General features: G+C 52.1%; 1 protein-coding gene and 1 long non-coding RNA gene across 2 annotated transcripts; one reads left to right on the top strand and one right to left on the bottom strand.

Moving 5' to 3' along the window:
• Positions 1-475: 475 nt before the first annotated feature.
• ST6GALNAC6 (ST6 N-acetylgalactosaminide alpha-2,6-sialyltransferase 6) lies at positions 476-15391 on the bottom strand. Its single transcript, XM_084800250.1, is given in 9 exon segments — positions 476-1924; positions 2665-2772; positions 6504-6910; positions 9470-9649; positions 12981-13071; positions 14123-14134; positions 14136-14150; positions 14152-14306; positions 15228-15391. Coding segments are annotated over 8 exon segments (1053 nt in total). The 5' UTR covers positions 14202-14306; positions 15228-15391; the 3' UTR covers positions 476-1734.
• On the top strand, positions 14314-17086 carry LOC311607978. Its single transcript, XR_014782804.1, has 3 exons — positions 14314-14583; positions 15851-15981; positions 16277-17086. It is a non-coding gene; the product is annotated as an uncharacterized lncRNA (long non-coding RNA).
• The last annotated feature ends 1872 nt before the right edge of the window (positions 17087-18958 follow it).

The following is an 18958-nucleotide window of genomic DNA, read 5'->3' as shown; positions in this document are numbered from 1 at the left end:
CTTCTGCTCCAGACTCCCCTGAGACTCAACTTCCCTCAACTTGTCAAGAATTTTTCCTAGACCTCATGGTGCCCTTCCTTCCCCAGGACCCGGGCCACTTGAGGGCAGTATTTAAGCACTGATAACTCTGAGACAAACTGCCTTGCCCAATGTCACATAGACATCTACCAGGTCTGCACACAGACTCCCCAGGCAGCTGAAACATAGGACTGACACCCCTCTTGCGAGCTCCCAACCCAAAGGCTACAGGCTGGTCCTTAGGATACCCTGTGCGGTAGAGGGGGAGAAGGTACAAGCAAGAAATGCAAATTTTGCTGGATGTGGTGGCGCACGCCTTTAATCCCAGCACCCAGGAGACAGACGCAGGTGGATCATTGAGTTCGAGGCCAGCCTGGTCTACAAAAGTCCAGGCAAGGCTACACAGAGAAACCCTATTGGAAAAAAGAGAGAGAAATGCAGACTCAAGACACTGACCTGGGGTTTAGGTGTGTTTATTTCTGTATAAATCATTACAAAACCAGATCTGGGGCTGTTACTGCCCTCATTACCACAGAGTGCAAGGGCTCAAAGCTGGTCAGTCTCTCCACAGCCACCTTCTGAAAGCCCTTCCCTTGTAGGCTGGGAAGAATGGGCATTCGATACCCCCCACCCAGCCCCAACCTTAATAAAGTGCTTGAACAAGGGACAGAATCCAGGTAACCCAGCTCCTGCCTCTCTATTCTCGTCCCAAACTTGGGGAAGACACTTCTCCCCAAAGCCCAAATCTCTCCAGACAAAGACTCTCTGGGGCCCTGGTGAGGCCTGGGATACCCCTTTCTGAGCCCCCAAAGGCTCCTTGGGCAGCAGAGAGCGCTCTCCTGCTGGAGGGGAGGGAGGGAGCAGAGATGCCTGGCCTTTCTAGAACCAGGCTAATGGCAGCTGGAGCGAGGGGCTAAGAAAACAGCTTCATGTTTGTCCCACTTCTCTCCGAGCTCCCCAACCATGGGGGCATTTGCGGAAAAATACCCTAAAGTTTCTAGTAGGAGTTGGGAGAGAGGTTCCCCCAGACTCCCCATCCCTAGCCAGGGGAGTCCCCCAGCGAGGAATGGTAGTGGCGGGGAATATACACTTAAAAACAATGACGTGTGAGGGTCTCTGTCTGCACACGGGAATGTGATGTCATCACTGCATGCCAGAAAGAGAAGAGGCCTTGTCCAAGGCCACTCATGAAGAAGCCAAGAACTGGACACTGCCTCCTACCTCCTAGGCTACCCTACCACTTCTAGAAATGCACAAATCTCTGGTCTAGCCTCCTGGCAGCGCCTACCCCATATAGTATCTCTTATTGTGGCAACTGTTGGGGCAACACCAAGTCCCCAGATCCTTGGGACAGGACCCCTGTTGTCCCAGCTAAGGAGGAAGTGATTTGGAGCCCGTTCCTGGGGCTCTGAAGCAAGGCCTTATGGGAAAGGACATATCCTAGGCCTCAGACTGACTCAGAAAGACCCCTAATACCCTGATAAGACTACGCTCAGACCCTGACTAGACAAGAAACATCCCCTGACACCCGATTAAACCACACAGAATTCCAAATCCCTGATTGGCCAAAAGACTAACCCCAGCCCTGATTGGCTGGAGGGTTAAAAACCCTCATCAAGGCCCTGATTTGATTTGACCGGGGAAATAACCCAGCCAAGCCGTTGGGCCCCGGAGCCACTTCGCCTGTTATCTGTCCCAGGTCCGCGGACAGGATGGCTAGGTCCAGGAGGGATGGGAGAAGGTGATGCCGTAGAGCTGGGCCCAGGACGAGAAGACCCTCTTCTCGGTGATGAAGCGGTGGTGGTTGCCCTTACGGCTGTGCTCATTCTGGATGTAGGTGACACATTCATCGGGCCCCTTGGGCTCGTAATAGTGGTACGGCACGCGCTGCAGGCGGGGCCGCTGGCTGGGCACAGCAAACGGGAGATCAGGGATATGAGGGCAAGGCGGCCGTCTGAGGGGGCTCCTTCCTAGTTCCACCCCTCACCTGCTCCAGGGCCTCAGTGGAGTAACTCTCTGCCCTTCCTTGAGCCTCAGTTTCCCCATCTATAAAGATATAGGTATATTACATATACATGGTATATGGTGGGGCTAGGTTTGTGGACCCATCAAGTTCCCTCTAAACAAAAGCGGAACCTTTTTCTTTCCCCAACAGGGCAGCAGTGGAGGTTGTGGGTGAGGCAGTGATTAAGAACTGTGGGCTGAGCCAGGTGTGGTGGCGCACGCCTTTAATCCCAGCACGTGGGAGGCAGAGGTGGGCGGATCGCTGTGAGTTCGAGGCCAGCCTGGTCTACAAAGTGAGTCCAGCCAAGGCTACCCAGAGAAACCCTGTCTCGAAAAAACAAACAAAAACTGTGGGCTGAGAGGCCAGGCACCTCTTACAGTTTCTGAGATCTTAGGTCCCCTCATTAAACAGGAAGACAAGGAGCCTGGCATCATGTGAGGAGTGAACGAGGTAGCAAATGGTGCTTGATGCATGGTCAGCACCCAGCAGAACGTGGCTAGCACTCCATGGCTTTTCCTACTGCCGTCCCCTCTGCAGGAACAGCATGGATAACCATCCACCAGAAGCCCCTCAGAAAGTACCCAGCCCCACCTGTAGTAACTGGGCATGGCCCCCAGGGGGCGCTGGACAGCAGAGCTTACCTGCAGTAGTCGGGAGGGACCATGCCATAAACGTGTACATGGTCACACAACTCCACCGCGATCACCATGGTGAACCAGCCAGTGCTCAACCAGGAATGGGACTTTTCCCTGGGGGGCAGAGAGGAGTCACACGATGAAGGGACAGGCAGGCAGGGATGGGGAGCAGGCTAGGAGAAATGGTCCACCCCCCACATGGAGGTTCCGAGCTCTACCAATGGTCTATCCAGGCTCTGCCTGTACAGCAGAGACCTGTGTGCCAGCCACTGTGGGAACACGCAAACTGTCAAAGGGGAGTGGCACAGTGGAATTAGGGCATGAACTAAAGAGGCTAATTACACTGGGCATGCCAGGAGTAACCATGACCGCAAAGCTTGCTAGCAGCAGCTGTGCCTCCCCTGGGACCAAATTCTTATGGGGATAACTAGTCAGAGACGACCCTGGAGCTTCAGCAGCCACCAGCTATGTTGGCTTAGTAAGCACTTGATATGTGTCTGAGAGGTGCTGTGCCAAATACACACTGGAGTCCCTCGGTAGCGTGAAATGCAGAACGGAGACTATGTCATACATGATGTTGGTTACACTCTTTTTTTTTTTTTTTAGACAGGGTTTCTCTGTATAGTCCTGGCTGTCCTGGACTCACTTTGTAGACCAGGCTGGCCTCGAACTCACAGTGGTCCGCCCGCCTCTACCTCCCGAGTGCTGGGATTAAAGGTGTGCACCACCACCGTCCGGCTTGGTTACATCTTTTTAAAAACTATATATATAATATATTTTTGTTTTCTTTCATTCATTTGTTTTGAGACCGGGTCTCTCTACCATACATGCATACATGTCTCTGTGTAAACACCATATGAATGCAGTGCTCACGGCGGCCAGCAGAGGGCACAAGATCACCCGGAACTGGAGTTACAGGCACCTCTGAGGCACACAATGTGGGTGCTGGGAACAAAACTCAGGTCCTCTGGAAGAGTGCAGGTGCTCTTAACCACTGAGCCATCTCTCCAGCCTTAATTACATCTTACATTGAAGACAGCTTGCATGTATTTGATGGTAAACGGCTCATTGAAACATTTAAAACTACACTTCTGGCTGGGTGTGGTGGCGCACACCTTTAATCCCAGCACTTGAGAGGCAGAGGCAAATGGGTGGATGTGACTTCGAGGCCAGCCTAGTCTACAAAACGAGTCCTACAGCTAAGATTACACAGAGAAACCCTGTCTCAAAACAAACAAACAAAAAACACTACACTTCTGAGCCAGGCATGATAGTGCACACCTTTAATTCCAGCATTTGGGAGGCAGAGGCAGGTGGATGGATGTGAGTTCGAGGCCAGCCTGGTCTACAAAGTTAGTCCAGGACAGGCAAGGCTACACAGAGAAAACCCTGTCTCAAAAAACCAAAAACAAACAAACAAACAAACAAACAAACAAAAGCCCAAACCTACACTTCTGACAAGTCAGACAAAGAAAACAAAGATGGCACAAGTCGCCAAGGACGGGAATAAAAGAAGTGATTATACTCCCTTATGGATGCTAAAGGAAAAGTCCATGAATAACTGCATACATCTAACACCTACATGAAATGGGCCGGCTCCTTAAAACCCATGAACTGCCCAAGATGAAAGAGGTTGCCAGAAAAATCTTGAAGTAGAACATTAAAGAAGCTGAAGTCTGTGATCCTGGGGCCTGGAAATCTGAGAGCAGAATGTGTGCGTGGCATACTTCAGGCCCCGACTCCCACCCCTAGAACTAAAAACAAAAAAACAAAACAATAACAACAAAAACTAAACATCTTCTAAAAACGGACTCTTCAAGCCCAGACAGTTTCACCAACGAACTTCACCAAAGACTTGACAAGAAAGCGCTTCTGCACAGTGTCACCCACAAGACAGAAGGGGGACCTTTTTCAGTTTGTGACCCTGATACTCAAACCTAGAGAAATGGCAGCAAAAATATCCTGGGTTGAAAATCCTAGCCCATGCAAAGAGGCGGGGGAAAAAGGGCAGAGATTGGGAAGGAAGGGAAAAAAAATCTGCATCTGCATATAACGTGATTAATGTGTGAAAAATTCCAAGAATCTACAAAAATCAACTAGTGAGTTTAACAGTCATACAAAAACTTGTCATTTTTCATAAACTACACACTGGTACCAGGAGTGAAGAGATGGCTCAGGGGGTATAGCACTCACTGGGCAAATGTCAGGACCCCCAGCACCCACCTAAACTCCAGGTGGGCACAGAATCTGTAATTCAAGTGCCCAGGTTGGGGACACAGGGATGCCCAGAGCAAACTGGCTTGCTAGCCTCACCAGGGCACTGAGTCCTGGGTCCAAGTGAGAGCCTTTGTCTCAGTGTACCCAGGAAAGCATCTGGCCTCAGTGTGGGGACTCTATATGCACGTGTGCACATATGTATGCATACTTGGACACATGCATCCATGCTCACGGACACACATACATATACACAGGAAAAAATAAACCAACAATGAATAACTGGGAGCCAAAAATAAAAATTAAAAACTATTACTTGTTGGGGGCTGGAAAGATGGCTCAGAGGTTAAGAGCATCGTCTGTTCTTGCAAAGGTCCTGAGTTCAATCCCCAGCAACTACATGGTGGCTCACAACCATCTACAATGAGATCAGGTGCCCTCTTCTGGCAGAGCAGGCACACATGCGGGCAGAATACTGTATAAATAAATCTTTAAAAAAACAAAACAAAACAAAACAAAACTATCGCTTGTAATAGCTACAAACCTTTAAAAAGAATTAGATATAAAGGGGCTGAAGAGATGGCTAAGAGATTGAGAGTACTTCCTGCTCTTCCAGAGGATCTGGGATCACTTCCCAGCACCCACATGGTATCGCATAGCTGGCTGTAACTCCATCTCCGGGGACAGAGCACCCTTTTCTGACCTCCTCAGGCACTGAGTACATATGTGGTGCACAGACACATGCGGCCAAAGGCTCAAACACGTTATTCTTAGGTATAAATCTACCAGCGCATGCACAGAATGTAGTTTTCAACAACAAGGTTGAACGTACCTATTATTATTATTATTATTATTATTATTATTATTATTATTATTATTATTTTATTTTCATTAGCTACTGTAATACTGTAAATTAACTGTGGCCCGCTTTGTATTTATATAGGAGGGACTGACTAGGCTTCTAGGGAGGACTAGAGAGGAGCACTGCAGCCAAGATGTTTCTTTAAAACAGGGCATGCTGGGAGTACCTGTGTGCTTGAAGCAAGGCATGCTGGGAACAGTCTAGAGTCCAGACTCTACAATAGGTGCCACATTGTGAGTACCACTTAGAACAATGGTTCTCAACCTGTGGGTCGAGGCCTCTTTGAGGTCGAATGACCTTTTTACAGGGGGTCGTATCAGATGACCTACATATCAGATACTTACAGTTCACAACAGTAGCAAAACTACAGTTATGAAGTGGCAACGAAAATAATCTTATGGTTGGGGGGGCGGGGGTCCCCACATGGGGAACTGTATGTGTTAAAGGGCTGCAGCATTAGGAAGGTTGAGAGCCACTGACCTAGAAAATACAAGGAACACCTACCTACATAGCCTTAGCCCACAGCATTCTGGGAGCCCCTGTTCCCTTGGAGTGGAACAACCTGGGAAGAAGAAACCTAGGGGGAGGGAGGGAGGGAGGGAGGATGGGGGAACGAAGGTGGGATGAGGCCATGGCCAGCACTTTGAAGATGACCCACGTTAACACCTGATCAGAGAGTAGACAAGAAGTGACTACATCCTCAACACAGTGCATGCTGGGAGTCTCAGGCCAGGGATGACCGCAGTGGGCAGGCGGGGGAGGCCGGTACCTGTCCTTGCCCGTCTCACCCCGGAAGAGGTCGTCAAACTGCTGCATGCGGGCGGGAGAGACGGCATAGGCCTCCATGTTAGGGAACGCGAGGCCCGCCCGCTGGATGACACGCAGGAGGCTGCCCTGGGGCTTCTGCATCTTGTTTGGGGGTCCCCAGAAGATGAACACAGTTTCAGGGGTCCGGTTGACAAATTCCTGGGGCTTCCGCAGCACGCGGAACACACTGGAATGAGCCACTACGCGGAAGGTGGTTTTGTTGCCGACGTCGGCCGAGTAGCCGGTGGTGGGAGCATCGTTCATGCGGATGGTGCACTCAGCCCGTTCAATCTCAGGGCCCAGTTTGGTACCCAGCAGGTGGCTGGAGCTGGTGATGATCACGCACTGGTTGCACCGAGACGGCAGCGTCTGTGGGGCAAGGAGAGGGAGGGACACTATCACTATGAGGAATGCTTTACGCTGGGTTCTGCGCTCTACACAGCCAGGTCTGCGGGAGCCGTGACCATCGCACAACCTTTTGTGAGACCGAGTTTCTCTGTGTAACAGCTCTGGCTGTCCTGGACTTAACTTTGTAGACCAGGCTGGCCTCGAACTCAGAGATATGCCTGCCTCTGCCTCCCGAGTGCTGGGTTTGTGGGCGTGCACCCCCACGCCCGGCCCCCATCCTAACCTTTCATAGCACATTCATTCTAGGTCCTGCAGATATTCCTAACTGGCTGGGGACGGAGCAACAAAGGCCAGACAGTTAGTTCCTTCCCCTCAAGATGTCAGCCCTCTAGGCAAAAGCAGAAGGCTCTAGAAGTCCAGCCCATCCGTGAGGCAGTTTATGGATGCCAGGGGAGGGGTTGAAGGAGAGAAAGGGGCAGGGAACAGAAAGTAAGGGAGGGGCAAAGGTGACTGAAATATATGCATAAAAATGTCATAAGAAACCCATTCTAAGCAGGGCGTGGTGGCACACGCCTCTAATCGCAGTACTCCAGAGACAGAGGCAGGCTGGTCGCACAAAGATACAGGTAGCACACTGAGAAACAGGAGACGGGCTGGCGGGAACCCAGCAAAGAGAACTCTTCCTCCAAACGCAGCAGGTCATCCGTCCACAGCCTCCAACAAGCTCCAACACCCAGACACCCAAGCCCCCTCGCTAGTCCTCCAGCCATGAGGCTGGGAGAAGCGACACGCCGGGCTCAGGCTCCTTTCCCTTCAAGCCACCTCTCCTCAGCAGTTCCACTGTCTGCCTTTCTACGTTCACTCCTCTTATCATGTCCTAGGATCCTTTCCAGGGAGGGTGTGGCCCGAGCCAACAGCCCTCCACTGGACACACTGAGGCTCTGAAGAAAATTCAGCGAGGGAGAGCAGTCTGAATAGATGAACACCATAGATTCCCTAAGGCAAGGGATCACATGACTGGTTCACTAACCAGGTCCACGGAGGGGTAGCACGCTGAACCCTAACCAGTGGAGTCCTGTCACGTGACCTTTCTATCTAGCGGCAGCTTAGCAAGGGCTGGAAGAATCCTCGGCCTCCCACGTCGTGTGGTTTTAGCCAAGTGTTTCCCCTCTCAGCCTTGATCACCTCATCTCTTCCAGGGGCACAACAGCACGGAGCAGCTGGCACTTGATGATAAAGGGTGACCAAGCTTATGGCGGTGTGTCCCCAGAGATCCATGAAAACCAAAAGGTTGTTTGGTTGTTTTAAAGACAGGGTTTCTCTGTGTGGCCCTGTGTAGTGAGAACTGAGTGATTTTGGTAAAACAAAACAAAACAAAACAAAACAAACAAACAAACAAAAAATACTAGAAGCTAGGGGTGGTGGTGCATGCATTTAACCCCAGCACTCGGAGGCAGAGGCAGATGGATCGCTGTGAGTTTGAGGCCAGCCTGGTCTACAAGGAAGTCCAGGATAGCCAAGGCTACACAGAGAAACCCTGTCTCGAAAAACCAAAAAAGGAAAAACAAAAAACAAGCACACACAGAATGTTATGGGCGTATGCTTTTTTTTAGTCCCAGGTGTGGGGAGATGAGGCTGCCTCACAGCAGGTGACTATGATTGCCTCGTGCTCTGGCAGGGCCGTGGTTTTGCAGCTGCAGATAGTTTCTGTGAAGTGTGTGACCTTTGGAATTCTGGGAACTTTTCAGAGGAGCTATAAATGCTAGGTCCCAGAGTGACCAGGTGGTCATTGTTGGTTGGATGAAGTCTGTCAAGTGAGTCATGTGCAAAGAAATGAGAAAATATTAGGTATCCTGACAGTGAAGATCATCAAATTTGCCCCAAAAAACTGGACACCCCCAATCAGCAGGAAGTAGTCGAACAACAACATTGTCCCCTTTTCCTTACATCCCTTTTTCTCTCCTGTCTAGTGTTAGGGGGTTAACACTAGGGCGGAGAAAGGCAGAAGAGAGCAAAAGCAATTCACAAAGTAGCAAAAGCCGGCTACTGCCCTGGCTGTCCCAGAACTCCCTCTGTAATCCAGGCTGGCCTCAAACTCAGACAGAGATCCTCCTGCCTCTGCCTCCCCAGTGCTGGGATTAAAGGCGTGACACCACGCAAGGTGGCAATACGCTTTTTAACTCTAAAGGCAGGACCCAAGAAAGAACTAAGGCCCTCTCCAGAACACTTTCCAAGATCCCGCGTCAAGCAAAGGGCCCCGAACTTGACTTATAGGCCTCTGCCATCCTTTAGGAGACGGCAAGAAGATTCAGGGAGGTGGTGGGGGTGGGGGGAGGTGGGGAAGGGGTGGTGCACGCCTTTAATCCCAGCACTCCCTGGGGAGGCAGAGGCAGGCGGATCGCTGTGAGTTCGAGGCCAGCCTGGTCTACAAAGTGAGTCCAGGACAGCAAAGGATAACGCAGAGAGGCCTTGTCTTGAAAAAAAAAAAAAAAAGAGAAAGAAAGAAAAGAAAAAGAAAAAAGAGTCGGGGAGGTGGGTGGGGCGTACAGAGGCCCGGGAACTCGCCGGAAGCTTCTCTACCTTGTTGCCGAGGATAGGGAAGTAGGCGTTGGAGAAACTCCACTTCTTGAGGTTAACAGGCCTGCGCGTGCGGCCCCGCAGGGAGCCGTAGTGGAAGACCTCGTTGGCACTGTTGGAGCTGTACAGGATCAGGATGGTGATGAGGGCAAAGAGGACCACAAACACTGCTGACCGCTGCTCCTGGGGAGGGAAGAGGCCATTGAGGATCCAGGCACACGGGCACAGCAGGCTCGGTGGCGCCCCTGCCGCCCACCCCTTCATGTCAGACCAGATGAGTTCAGGTGCCGCTTCCTCACCTGGCACTCCCCCTTCATGGTTCCTTTTTACTCCTCCCTCCCGCCGGGGATTGAACCTAGGGCCTCGCACATATGAGACAATTACCTTTGAACCATCTTTCCAGTCTGCTCATGTCGCTTGCTAACAGCGATCCCCTCAAACTAGACCTGTATGTAGCTGTGCGTCCTGGGACTGGGTGGGCCTTTGCTCCCAGGCCCCAGGCGGAGGCCTGCGGAAGGCTCTTAAGAAGAGAGTGGCATGGTGTTGCACACTTATAATCCCAGTGCTTTGAAGGCTGAGGCCTGAGGATTGCTGCAAGTTTAATTGGAGCCTGGGCTCCACGGACTGGAAAAGATGGTTTAAAGGAAGGGCTTGCTGCACTGAACCGGATCAGGGTGACAAGGTTCCCTGCAGTGGAGGCCTAGACACAAGCAAATGCAAGGCCATGGCTTCCCCCTGATAGTAACTCTCCATTGGATGTCACTAGAGCTGGCCCCACACATTTCGGGGTCAGTGGATTCAACACACCACAACCAACAGTGTAGGCAGATTGTACCAGGACTGAACATACACAGGTTTCCTAGCTTCTTATTAAGTCCCTAATTTTGTGAGGTGTGTTTTTTGTCTTGCTTTGTTTTAAGAAAGCCTCTCAGCACTCCGGAGGCAGAGGCAGGCAGATCTCTGTGAGTTCGAGGCCAGCCTGGTCTACAAAGAGAGTCCAGGACAGCCAGGGCTACACAGAGAAACCCTACGCTGTCTCGGAAAACCAAAACAACAACAAAAGAAAATGTCTCTTGTTGGGCCATGGTGAAGCGCACCTTTAATACCAGAACTCAGGAGGCAGAAGCAGGTAGATCTTTGTGAGTTTGAGGCCAGCCTGGTTCTAGAATTGAGTTCCAGGACAACCAGGACTGTTACACAGAGAAACTGTCTCAAAAAAACAGAAATGGCCGGGCGGTGGTGGCGCACGCCTTTAATCCCAGCACTCGGGAGGCAGAGGCAGGCGCATCACTGTGAGGCCAGCCTGGTCTACAAAGCGAGTCCAGGACAGCCAAGGCTACACAGAGAAACCCTGTCTTGAAAAACAAAACAAAACAACAAACAAATAAATAAATAAAAATAAAGTATCTCATATAGGCCAGGCTAACTCCAACTCACTAGATGATCAAGGCTGGCTCTGATCTCCTGATCCCTCCTCTGCTCCCTAAGTGCTGGGATGACAAGCGCGGGCCACCACAGCAGCAGTGTCTGTCGCGCACCCACTAGTTCTAGTGATGACCAACTCTACAGAGGATGTGTGCGCGTTATGTGCAATCACTAAGCAGTCCTATATGAGGACCTTGAGATTCCATCCTTGGATTTGTGTCTCCCCAGGAAATCCCGGAAGCAATTCCTTATAAATACGCAGGAACGAGTCACTTAACACTCCACAATTATCTGTTTTGCCTGCTTGGTGAAAATGGATCTGAACTCTTAAATATTTTTCCTTGCCAAAGCATCTTAAGATTTGATGGTGGAGAGACACTGAAGGAGTACCGGCAGGCAGGGCAGGCCCCCAAGTCCCTCCGGTTCCCACTGGGACCACAGGTTACTTAAAGTTCAGCGCACCTCCAAGGCACTCAAACCATCACACCACCCAGAAGCAGGAGGAGCTTACTTATACCGGGTCCTTGACTTAACAATCAGGTGCCTGATACACACAGCCTGCTCAGCAACATCCAGGCTCAGCTACAACTGCACAGCAATGTGTCAACTGCCTCTCAGCCAGAAGGGGTCATGGGAAGCTGCAGGCCTCCGTCCCACCCACTGTCACCAGAGGAGTGTCATAATCCAATTCTCACATTTCAAAATGCAGGTCCCACTAAATGCTTTTCGCATTTTTGTATCACCAAACTTCAGGAAGTCCAAGTCTAGGAACTGGGAGTGTGGGTCAGTGGGTGCTGGACCAGCATGCTGGCAGCCGGGGTTGATTCCCAGCCGGGGTTGATTCCCAGCATTACCTAAACCAGGCATGGAGGTGTGGGCCTGAAGTCCCGGCACTTAGAAGTTCTAAGTCTTCCTCAGGTGCATGGTGAGGCCAGCCGGGGGTATACTCAAACATTTTTTTTTCTTTTTTTGGTTTTTCGAGACAGGGTTTCTCTGTGTACCCTTGGCTGTCCTAGACTTACTTTGTAGACCAGGCTGGTCTTGAACTCACAGCGATCCACCTGCCTCTACCTCCCGAATGCTGGGATTAAAGGCACTCGATACCACAGTTGGCTTTGGATTTGGTTTTTTTTGTTTGTTTGTTTGTTTGTTTTATTTTGTTTGAGATAGGTCTCTCTAGTTAGTCCTGGTCGTCCAGAAACTTACAGAGATCCACCTGCCTCATCCTCCTGCTGGGATTAAAGGTGTGCACCACCATGCCTGGCTCACCATTTGTTTTGTTTTGTTTCCAGACAGGGCTCCTCTGTATAGTCCTGGCTACCCTGGAACTCACAGCAATCCACCTGCCTCTGCCTCTTGAGGGCTGGGATTAAAGGCGTGCGCCACTGCCACCCCACTGTTTCTTTTTCTTTTTCTTTTCTTTTTCTTTTTTTTTTTTTTTGTTTTTGTTTTTTTTTTGGTTTTTCGAGACAGGGTCTCTCTGTGTATCCTTGGCTGTCCTGGACTCACTTTGTAGCCCAGGCTGGCCTCGAACTCACAGCGATCTGCCTGCCTCTGCCTCCTGAGTGCTGCGATTAGAGGCGTGCGCCACTGCGCCCAGGACACCACTGTTTCTTAAGAGTTTCATTCCCTGTTGCCATAGCTAACTCTCTGTATGAAACTCTCCCTGTCAAAGGACTGTAGACTCAGACTAATAAAACTACCTGCCCACTTTCAAACCTCCCACTGCCGTGGAGCCTGGGAAAGATGTTTGGGGATCAAACACATGGTTAGGTGCTCAGGAAACAGGAACAAACGGGGATCCAGGTGCAACACGGCCACTCCCCCACCGCCCCTGCTCACTTCCCCGTCTCCTTTCCAAGGAGGCCGATGCTTTCCCACAGATAAACAAGTCAAGCTTTTATCAGAATCAGAGAAGACCTTGGGTTTCAGAGTGAGGCCCAGTGGCTGAAGCAGAGTTTGAACCCAGGCCTCCTGAGTCCTGGCTCTCTCCTGTGTGCTTTAGAGTGCTGGTGCCACGGCCCGGCACCCATTTCTCTCAGAAGGTTTCGAGCAGCTCAAACGCGGATGAGAAATAGAGGGGACTTACTTTGTTGCTACTCATCTCTCTCCGGCGTCTGCTGAGGGGTAGAGGCCAGCGTCCTACAGGTGGCCCGGGGGGCAAGGTTGTGGGGTCACACCTGCAAGCCACCAGAAAGGGTTATGGCCGGAGCCCCGCCGCCCCCCAACTGAATGCAGCTGGATCACAGATGTCGCCTCTACCAAACATTTAGGCTCAGGGCTGCATCCATTTTGTCCAGGTTCCCACTCATACTTTAAGCCAAAATGGTCCAAGTTTCCTAGACCCTCGACTCCCCCCCCCCAGGGGCCACCTCACAGACCTCTGAATCAATCAATTGGGTCATTGGCCAGAGTGATCTTGGGGTCAAGGGCACAGCCATGATTCTCAGAGGTATAGTGTCTAGGCTGAGAGATGTCTGCAATCACAGCCTTAGACAGGCGGTCCTGCCCAGGCCCAGCTGTGTGCCTGCCCCACTCCCTAACCCGCTCCTCCCACCTCTGGGCCTGGCTGGTCCACACTTCACTCCCCCACCTGTAAGCCGGCCGTAAGTGGTTCCAGCCCGCCACCTCCAGCTGCAAGGTAGAAAGGGATGGTGTAGAAAGAAAACTGGGCTTGGATGTAGAGGGGTTCCCCGGCTCAGAGCGCTCCCCTGGGGGCCTCTCGGTTCCTGTCACTATCTCCGCCCCCTGACCTAGCTGCTGTTTACTCCCACACCAGGAATAGCTAGAAACCTCAGGCCAGAGCGCCACACACTCACCCTGCTCCTGATTGGCCAGGCCTAGCCCCTCCCATCGCCAAGCACGACCCCGCCCCATGGCGGCTCCCCCCTCCCTCCCCAGGCTTCGCGGGTTCTCTTGGGCCACCCCTGCACTGCTTGTCAATAGAGACCCCAGATTCCCATCAGTCCCCACCGGGCAAAACTGAGGCTCATCGGAAGGGAGGCGCGGCTTGTCCTTGGACCCAAACCGTTAGGCCAAAAGACAGGAATCCCGAATCTTAGAGCCACCCCATCAGCCTTGCCACCTCCAGCATTTCAAAGCGCTCCCCGGGCTGGCCGGCTGGCCACAGCCCCCAGACAGATCTCGGTCTTACTACCCTGTCCTGCGCATGCCCCGTGCTCCAGACACCTGGAGCAGTCCAGGTCCCAGGCCCACGCTCCACTTTCCCACCTTTGCCTGAGCAGTGCCCTCAGCCAGGACCACGGTCCCCCTGGTCAGCCCCGTCACGGTCCTGCTCTGAGGAAGCCATGGTCAGAGCAGCATATCAGGTGCCAGTGCGAATGTCGGGTCCACACTTACTGGCTGGGGGGCCTCGAGCAAGCCATGTGACCTCTCTGAGCCTCAGTTTCCTCATCTGTGAAATGGGAATAAGAACTGGTAACTCCTAGGGTGATTGGAAGGGTGCACGCAGATGTGACAAGGAGCGCCCAGGGCTTGAAAGTGCTCTATCAGACGTCCTTGGCCTTAGGGTTACTCCGTTCAATGCCCGCCCCTGCACAAGCCTGTTCCAAAAACCATCCTCCTCCCCTTGACCCCAAGCCAGGGACTACCCCTATATTACGGAACATGCCACCCAGGCACAGCCACACGCTAAGCATCGCCTGCCTACAGAACCCTCCTTGCAAAGCCTGGTAGGTGCTCTTGCTCCCCATTTCATAGATGAGGAGACTGATGGACCAGCGAGGCAACGCGCCTTGCTAGCCCGGGGAACCTTGTAGGCACGTTTGTTTACAGGGTGGAGCCAGGAGGGTCCCCCCGCCCCTCCAGCCTGTGCGTGCGCCAGGCACCTAGTTCGACGTGGAGTAGACGGGCCTGGTGGGGTCGCCGCTGACTCCCCCGGGGGAGATGGCAGCCCTGGATCCTAGACTCAGCCCCGAGGCTGGACGTGCGGAGGATGAGTTCTGAGCTGAGAGTGAGGGCCGCACCCTGAGCTGGGTCTGGGGCTTCGCTTCGCCAGGTGCCGGGAGCTGGGTATCCCCAAGTGCCGCGTGGGAGGCTCAGCCCTGTGCCCCCTCTTCGGCTATTGCACTCCGGGGTCCAGCATCCTGACCCCGGCCGGCTCCGCAGCAGAAGGGTGCGGGGCCGCGGCAGGGTGCCTCCATCTCCAACGCGAGTGGCCCGGAGAACCCCGCAAGCTTTTACATCTCGGGGTGCAATTAGCAAGGAGAGTGGGTTCGGGGAGCCTTGGGGTCCCCCATGCCTAGCGGTTCTCTATCCCCTAAGGCGCAACCACAAGCCCCCCTCTGCTGCCCGCCCCCGCGCAGCACCCGCTCACCTCCGCCGGGGAGCGCCCGGCCCCCCGCGGCCCCCGCACCCCCTCACATGGCGCCGGGAGCCGAGAACCAGGGTCTGCGCTGCCCAGGCCGGCCAGGCCCCGCCGCAGCTCCGACCCGCGGGGTCCTAGCGCCGGCACCGCCGCTCCCGGACCCGGCCAGGGCTAGGCGGGAGGGCGGAGCCTCCGGGTACGGGTGGCTCCGCCCCAAGGAGGTGCCAGAGAGGAAAGATGCTCTCCAACAGCCTCTCCTTTGCATCCTCTCTCTCTTCTCTTTCTCCTCTCTCCTCTCCCTCTCCCCCCCCCCCCCCCCCGCCCAAAACGGACACCAGGACCTCGGATGGGGAAACTGAGAAAAGATCACTGGGCTCGAACTCTGGCCATTAATTCCCTGCCCCCCTAGTCCCCACGGAACAGCCTGATTACTTCATTCCCTTACCTCCGGAAAATGGAGCAAACAAGGTCTCAAAAACGTAGCTTCTGCCGGAGGTAGAAGCCTGAGGACTGCTACAAGTTCAAGGTCACCCTGGTAGACATAGTGAGTTCCAGGCTGGCCAGGGATACATAGGGAGATCTTGGCTCAGCTCTCTTCATCCTATATATCGTGTTATTTTATGTAACTACAGGGAAGCAAGACTGGAGAGATGCCTCAGCAGTTAAAAATACTGACTACTCTTCTAGAGGACCTGGGGTCTGACGCCCTCTTCTGGCGTCCATAGGTACCGCACATGTGTGTGTCACCCAGCCATAAATGCAGGTAAAACACCCCCTGCGAAAAATTAAATTAAAAATTGAAAAAAGGAAAAAGCAGCCGGGCGTGGTGGCACACGCCTTTAATCCCAGCACTAGGGAGGCAGAGGCAGGCGGACCGCTGTGAGTTCGAGGCCAGCCTGGTCTACAAAGTGAGTCCAGGACAGCCAAGGCTACACCGAGAAACCCTGTCTGGAAAAACTAAAAAAGAAAAAGAAAAAAGCAACTTGAGGGCTAGCGAGAGAGATAGTCAAGTAAGGCAGAAATGATGCCTGATGCCATGTTTTTGCTTTTCCAAACAGGGTTTCTCCCTGTAGCCCTGGCTGTCCTGAACCTGGCTCTGTAGACTAGGCTGGCTTTGAACCCACAGCTCTGCTGTCTCTGCCTCCTGAGTGCGGGAATAAAGGCATGCACCGCTGCAACCCTATGATGTCATGTGTTTGTAATCCAAACTCTGGGGGTGTGAAGAGAGAGAGATTCCTCTGGCTGGCTTATCAGGGCCTTCCAGGTTAGCAAGAGAGCAACACTGGAGGTTGACCCTTGGGCTCCACACATGACAACGTTGGAGGTTGACCTTTGGCCTTTACCCACATGAACATATACATATGTACACACGCACACGCAGAAGAGACCTAAGTAGCCTGTTAGAAGGCTGATTAAATAAATACAGACCCAGCCTGTCCATAGTGCTCTTAAGAGGCTGGTCAAATTAGTCCGTGTGCATGCCCGGAGAGAGCAGCAGGGACACTGACGGGGCAGTTTACAGAGAGCGAGTTTAAAGAGCTCGGCGTTGTGTAATCACTTAGGAAAACACCACAGTACACATTTCCAACTCTGTACCCTGGGTACCTAGAAGTCCCTGCAGATGGACACACTGGTGTTCACGGCTGCGCGATTTGAAATACAAAACTAGAAATGGTCCAGATATCTACCAACAGGAGAACGGAAAGTTTGGCTTGTGTTTTTGCAACGGGGTCTCTCTGTGTAGCCCTAGCTGTCCTGGAACTCACTCTGTAGACCAGGCTGGCCTCGAACTCACATCCACCTCTGCCTCCCAACTGCTGGGCTGAAAGGCATCTGCTACCACCACCCTGGCAAGGGTTTGTTTGTTTGTTGTATTTTGTTTTTAGTGTTATGGAGCATTCACACTGTGGAATATCCCGCCGCAGGGACAATGGCCACGCTCCAGGTACGCTGGTGAATCCTGGAGACCTAAAGAGTATAAAGAGCAAATGTGGCCGGGCAGTGGCTGCACACACCCGTAATGCCAGCATACGGCTAGGAGAGCGGAAATAGTAGAATCAAAGCTATCTCCAGCTAAATATCAAGTTCAAGGGCAGCCTGGGCAACTGAGACTGGTTTAAAAAAACAAAACCAAATGAAACAGGACACCAGTTTTGTTCACCCCCTCCCCCCACTCCTCGCACCTCCTGCTCCAGCCCATGGATGCCACATGTTCCCCACCCTGGGAAAAGGGACTAAACACCTTCAATTGTAAGCAAAGTGGCAATTAAATACTTTCTTTTATAGGAGTTGCGTTGATTGTAGCGTCTCTTCACAGCAATGGAACACGGACCAAGACACAAACAAACCAAAAAGAAACCTACCTGGCATTGCCCAGACCAAGAGGTAGCCTTTGCCCGTATCACTAATTAAAGTTTTAAAAGCGCTGAGGAGGCGTGCACATTACAGTAACCATGGATATTGAGGTTAAGAGGCTCATAGCAGTCCTGTGCGTTGTAACTTACTCATATAACATAGAGAGCTCAGCCCATCTCTAAACCAGGATAGCACGACTTAAGAGAGAAAAGTTCAGGGCTGGTGAGGTGGCTTCTGTGGCTAAAAGTGCTTGCCACCAAGCCTGAGGGCCTGAGTTCGATCCCCGGGACACAACCACATGGTGGAAGGAGAGAATTCACTTTTGCAAGTTGTCCTCTGACCTCCACATGTATACTGTAGCATTGTCACCTCCCCCACAAAATAGATAAAATGTAACAAAAAGAAAGGCACCAAAGGGGCTGGAGAGATGGCTCAGTGGTTAAGAGCACTGCCTGTTCTTCCAAAGGACCCGGGTTTAATTCCCAGCACCCACATGGTGGCTTACAACTGTAACTCCAAGATTCTGACACCCTTACACCAACACACATAAATTAAAATTAAATAAAATATTAAAGAAAGGTACAAAAGAAGAAAGATTAAAATAGATATTTTTTTTGTTCCTTATCTCTGAGACCACCAAGGCCCCCCTCGCAGAGCAGTGTGGGAGGCAAGAAGGCTCAGTTTGACTCAGGAGCCAGGGTTGGCTCAAATTTTAGGAGGCTGACCTCAAAGAGTTTATCTTAGGATGAGTATCGTGGCACAGGCTTGTCACCTCAGCTATTGGGGAAGCTAAGGCAGGAACCTCTCAAGTTCTGGCCTGTACAGCCCCCAAATAAAATAAAATTAGAGGTACAGTGGTCCATGAATATAATCTCAGCACTCAGGAGGGGGAGGCAGGAGGATCAGGAATTTAGGGCTAGCCTGGGCTATACAAAGTGGGAGCTCAGGCTGGGCTGTATGAGACTGTATCTCAGAACAGGGTGGTGCTAGGATTTGGGATGTTCTCCCCCCTCCTCCTTTGGAGTTTATATTATCCAAAAGTTTTAACATAATTATACAATCCTTTTTTGTTTGTTTGGTTTGGTTTTTCAAGACAGGGCTTCTTAGCTGGGCGTGGTGGTGAACGCCTTTAATGCCAGAATTCTGGAGGCAGAGGCAGGCTGCCAGCCTGGTCTACAAATGAGTCCAGGACAGCCATGGTTACACAGAGAAACACTGACTCAAAAAAGAGAGAGAGAGAGAGAGAGAGAGAGAGAGAGAGAGAGAGAGAGAGAGAGAGTGTTTCTTGTTCATGGAGCCCTGGCTGTCCTTGAACTGGCTCCTTAGACCAGGCTGACCTCAAAGCTCCCCCTACCTCTGCCTCTGCAGTACTGGCGTTAAAGGCG

Source organism: Acomys minous, assembly GCF_964271855.1.
Source record: "Acomys minous genome assembly, chromosome: 10".
NCBI classification, from domain to species: domain Eukaryota; kingdom Metazoa; phylum Chordata; class Mammalia; order Rodentia; family Muridae; genus Acomys; species Acomys minous.
This window is presented reverse-complemented; position numbering and strand designations above follow the sequence as displayed.